The sequence below is a fragment of the Portunus trituberculatus genome, chromosome 36 (assembly GCF_017591435.1).
Source record: "Portunus trituberculatus isolate SZX2019 chromosome 36, ASM1759143v1, whole genome shotgun sequence".
NCBI lineage: Eukaryota > Metazoa > Arthropoda > Malacostraca > Decapoda > Portunidae > Portunus > Portunus trituberculatus.
In genome coordinates, this window is record NC_059290.1 from 11,465,946 (window position 1) to 11,470,945 (window position 5,000).

The 5,000-nt window shown below is 38.8% G+C and overlaps 1 protein-coding gene across 1 annotated transcript in view; it reads right to left on the minus strand.

Annotated features, from left to right (window-relative positions):
- Positions 1 to 5,000, minus strand: part of LOC123513586 — a 32,198-nt gene that overhangs the window by 16,655 nt on the left and 10,543 nt on the right. The window contains exons 2-3 of the mRNA XM_045270836.1: positions 4,963 to 4,992; positions 2,791 to 2,889 (exon numbers count right to left, since the gene is read on the minus strand). Coding sequence (XP_045126771.1) covers positions 2,791 to 2,889; positions 4,963 to 4,992 — 129 coding nt within the window. The remainder of the gene's footprint in view (positions 1 to 2,790; positions 2,890 to 4,962; positions 4,993 to 5,000) is intronic.

A 5,000-nucleotide genomic window follows, 5' to 3' on the forward strand; every position in this document is an offset into this window, starting at 1 on the left:
TCTCTCTCTCTCTCTCTCTCTCTCTCTCTCTCTCTCTCTCTCTCTCTCACACCGGGAAGCAAGCCAAGTCTCAAGATTCAAGATGATGTTTTTGTTGTTGTTTTCTTGTTTTTTTTCTTTTCCATTGCCAATCAAACCAATTTTTCAGAGCAACGTGTCAACAAACAAACAAACAAACAAAAATAGAGGAATAAATGTGTATATTTTTTTCTTTCTTTTTTCTTTCTTTTTCTTTCTTTTTTGTTTTTATTTTCTTCGTCACAGTAAAGAAAGAAACATGTATAGACACGTTTTCTCTCTCTCTCTCTCTCTCTCTCTCTCTCTCTCTCTCTCTCTCTCTCTCTCTCTCTCTCTCTCTCTCTCTCTCTCTCTCTCTCTCTCTCTCTCTCTTTCCTTCCTTCCTTCCTTCCTTCCTTCCTTCTCCTCTTTATCTCCCTTGTTCTTACCTTCCCTCTCCTCCTCCTCCTCCTCCTCCTCCTCCTCCTCCTCCTCCTCCTCCTCCTCCTCCTCCTCCTACTGACAGATTCATGAGAACACGAGACAAAGAGAGGAGGAGGAGGAGGAGGAGGAATAATGAATAAAGAAGAGAAGGGAGGAAGAAGTTAAAAAAAGGAAGATAAATTATGAAAGCAGAGAGAGAGAGAGAGAGAGAGAGAGAGAGAGAGAGAGAGAGAGAATTTTCCTTTGAACCGTATTGTTTCATTCAAATGAGATACGAAACAAGCTGACCTACTCTCTCTCTCTCTCTCTCTCTCTCTCTCTCTCTCTCTCTCTCTGGTAAATTAATTAGCTGAAGAAATAGCTGAGGTACTAAATGAATTATGTAATGAATTTGCTCGTTTCCCCTCTTTTGTTCCCCTCGTGAAAGAAATGAAGAGAGAAAATGAAAATGAGTATAGAAGGAATGAAGGAAGAACTGCCAATGAAAGAAGGGAATGAAAGAGAAGGATTTTTTTTTTCTTTTTTCTTTCTCCTCTTTTATTTTTTTTTTTGTTCTATTTTTCTTTATTTTTCTATATCTTCATTTTCTTCCTTTCTTTATTCAGATTTTCTTTTCTTTCTTTTTTCTTTATTTTTTTCCTTTTTCTTCTTTTTTTCTTTTTTCTTTTCTTATTTTTTTCTTTATTTTTCTTTCTTCAACTTTCTTTATTTTGCTTTCTTTCTTTCTTTTTTTTTTTTTTTTGCTTCTTTTCTCTTGTTTTTCTTTTTTCATCTTTTATTATCTTTTCTTTATTTTTTTGTTTTTCTTTCTTCATCTTCCTTTCTTTATTTTTTTCTTTCCCTTCTTCCTCTTTCTTTTCTCTTGTGGATTTCTTTTCTTTTCTTCGTTTTCCTATCTTTATTCTATTCTTTTCTTTCTCTTCATTTTCTTCCTTTCTTTATTTTGTTGTTCTTCCTTTTCTTCTTCATCTTCTTCCTTACTATTTATTTCCTTTTATTTATTTCTCTTCTTTGTTTTATTTCGTTTCTTTCATTTTTCTTTCATTTTTTTTTCATTTTCTCTTCTGTTTTTAATTTCTTTCAATTTTTCTATCATTTTTCTCATTTTTCTTTCAATTTTTCTCTCTCCTCTGTTTTATTTCGTTTCTTTCAATTTTCTTTCCATCCTTTCGTGTTTCCTACTCTTACTTTTCCCTTTTTTTTCCTTTTTATCATATTTTTCCCGTTTATTTTCCTTACTTTTTCCTTACTTACTCTCGCCACACACCACCACCACCACCACCACCACCACCACCACCACCACCACCACCATTACAACATACATTAATAACCACCTTGCTGTCTCACCACAACTATTTTCTAAGGCCACAAAATGGATTAAGCACGTTTCCCAGGCTGCTTCACCTGTTAATAATGCAAAAATCGTGTTATTCTCTCACTGGAACCGTAGAAACATTTTGAGAAACCCGTGTGTCTTCAAGTAAATCATTGAACCGTGTTACTCTTTCGCTGGAACCGTAGAAACGTCTTTGAAATAACTCAGTGTCCTTTCAAAACACTGGAACTGTAGGAACACTTTGAAAAATTCGTGTCCTTTATAAAAAAACTGTTATTCTTTCACTGGAACCGTAGAAGCATCCTTGAAAAACCCGTGTCCTTTGAATAAAAAAAAAAAAACGTTATTCTTTTACTAGAACCGTAGAAACACCTTGAAAAAGACCATGTCCTAACCGTATCCTTTGAAAAAACCAGTGTCTTTAAGGAAATCATTTTGAACCATGTCATTTTTTCACTAGAACCGTAGAAACACCTTTAAAAAACCTGCATCTCTTCAAGTAAACCATTTTCACCACTTGAGTACCATGCCGCGTTTCCTATATTCATCTGAATACTATTTAGTGACTTTACACAGCTTCAGAAACTCAAGTGTGGGATTAAAATAGTAAACACTGTAGCCATTAAACTTCTGACCTCCATAGACCTTTCCTAATGTCAATAAAATGATCTAATCGTACACAAATCTCAAGGTAGAAATGTGTCCCAGTACTGAAGGGGTTAAAATACTGAAGACTTTGGCTATTAATCTTCTGACCTCCATAGACCCTTGCTAATGTCAATAAAATGATCTAATCGTACACAAATCTCAAGGTAGAAATGTGTCCCAGTACTGAAGGGGTTAAAATACTGAAGACTTTGGCTATTAATCTTCTGACCTCCATAGACCTTTCCTAATATCAACAAAATGGTCTAATCGTACACAAATCTCAAGGTAGAAATGTGTCCCAGTACTGAAGGGATTAAAAGTACTGGAGATGCAGGCAGAACACTAAAACAACATTGAATACTTACTGAAAGAGAGAGAAAGAGTGTGTTTGATCCTCTTGTTAACGTTGAAACTGTCTCCTCTGCCTTGTGTGAGTTTGTGGTTCCTGCCTGTGTTGAGAGTCACTGAGGGAGAGAGAGGGAGAGGGAACACTGATGAGAAAGAGTAAGGAAGGGAGACGTGGTTAGGTTAGGTTAGGTTAGGTCAGGTTAAGTTAGGTTAGGTTAGGTTAAGTTAGGTTAGGTTAGGATAGGTTAGGTATAGATAGATAGATAGATAGATGTTTATAGTTTTGAATAGAGTGGATAGATGAATTTATACGGGAATATTTATGAGAGAGAGAGAGAGAGAGAGAGAGAGAGAGAGAGAGAGAGAGAGAGAGAGAGAGATGCATATGTATGTTTGATAGCTAAGTAGATAAATGGTAGATAGACAGTTGGTTGTATAGACAAGTAAATAGATAAATAGACCAACAGATAGATAGATAGACAGAGAGAGACAGAGTAATACGTGATACTGACTGACTAACTGAAGATGATGATGATGATGATGGTGATGATAGTAATAGTGAAACATTCAAAACCTTATTGTTGTTTATAGATGACTCTCTCTCTCTCTCTCTCTCTCTCTCTCTCTCTCTCTCTCTCTCTCTCTCTCTCTCTCTCTCTCTCTCTCTCTCTCTCTCTCTCTCTCTCATGTGGCACTGTAGAAAAGTAAATAAATGAACATGAAAAGAAAAAAAAAGTCACTTGTATTTTGGAACTGATATTGAAAAAACTAAATAAATAAATAAATAAATAAAAATGTCAAGAAAACATTCCCTTCTTTATTTCAATTAGGAAACATATCAATGAAAAATAAATCAATGTCAAAATGAAGTTATTTCTGATGTCACGGTAGAGAGAGAGAGAGAGAGAGAGAGAGAGAGAGAGAGAATTAAACTAAAAAAGACGCCAAATATACAATTAACAGTCTTGAGGCACTAAAAAGTAAAACAGTATAGATGAAGAGGCCAGTTCGCAGTGCCAGCTGAGTGCCACAAGAGGCTGAGTGGGGAGATTAAGTGAGGGGAGTGTCACAGGGTACAGGATGAGTGCCACGTGCTACCTTCAAGTGATGGGAGAGGGAGGAGGGCGATTATGGGGGAATGAGAGTGCCATAAAGGAATGAGGGGAATTAGTGCCAAGAGGGGAAGAAAGTGCCAAAGGGGAAAAATTATAGTGTCGCGAGGGGAACTGGAGAGTGGCGCGAGGGGAATGACACAGTGCCACAAGAAAAACTAGAGTATCACAAGGGAAATGACAGTGCCACGAGGGGAAATAGAGTGTGCCACGAGGGGAATGAGAGAGAGAGAGAGAGTACCACAAAGGGATGTCTTGAGGGAATAATCTACAAGTGCCACGAGGGGAAATGGTCAGCGCTGAGATTAATAAATGCCACAGGGGAACCACGAGGGGAAAATGAGTGCCACGAGGGGAAAAACACATGGGCAGCTGAACTATCGCTAAGGAAATGAGGGGAGTGCCAAAGTGGAACTGAATACCACAAGGGGGAAATTTCACTGCCACTAAATGCATGACTGGCACTGAGGGGAAGGAGACAGAGGGCTACTAGGGGAAAATGAGAATATATGAGGGGAAACTTGGCTGTCACATGGGGAAGTAAGTGCCACGAGGGAAAGGAGAGACTACCACGAGGGGAAATCAATACCACGGGAATAATTTTGGTGCCACAGTTGAATAAAAGCTGGAATTTGAGTGCCACGAGGGGAATAGTACAGTGTCATGAGGGGAAAGTGAGTGCCAGGAGGGAAAAGTGAGTGCCACGAGGGGAAATGATTGTCACGAGCAGAATAATACAGTGTCACGAGGGAAAAGTGAGTGCCATGAGGGGAAATGAGTGCCACAGACGGAAATTGAGTACCACGAGGGGAAATTTTGACTGCCAAGAAGGGAATTTGAGTTACATGAGGGAAATTTGAGTGCCACGAGGGGAAATGAGTCACTAGGAGAATAAAACAGTGCCACGAGGGGAATTTGACTGCCACGAAGGAGAAAAGAGTATTATGAGGGGAATAATAGTGTCAGGAGGGGAACAAGTGCCACAAAAGTAATAGATGAGTCTCACGAGGGGAAAAATGAGTGCCAAGAGGGGAAAGGGGAGTGCCACGAGGGGAAGACTGAGAGTGCCACACTGACCGTCCGGCGCGAGCGAGTGAACCAACCTAACTAAGACC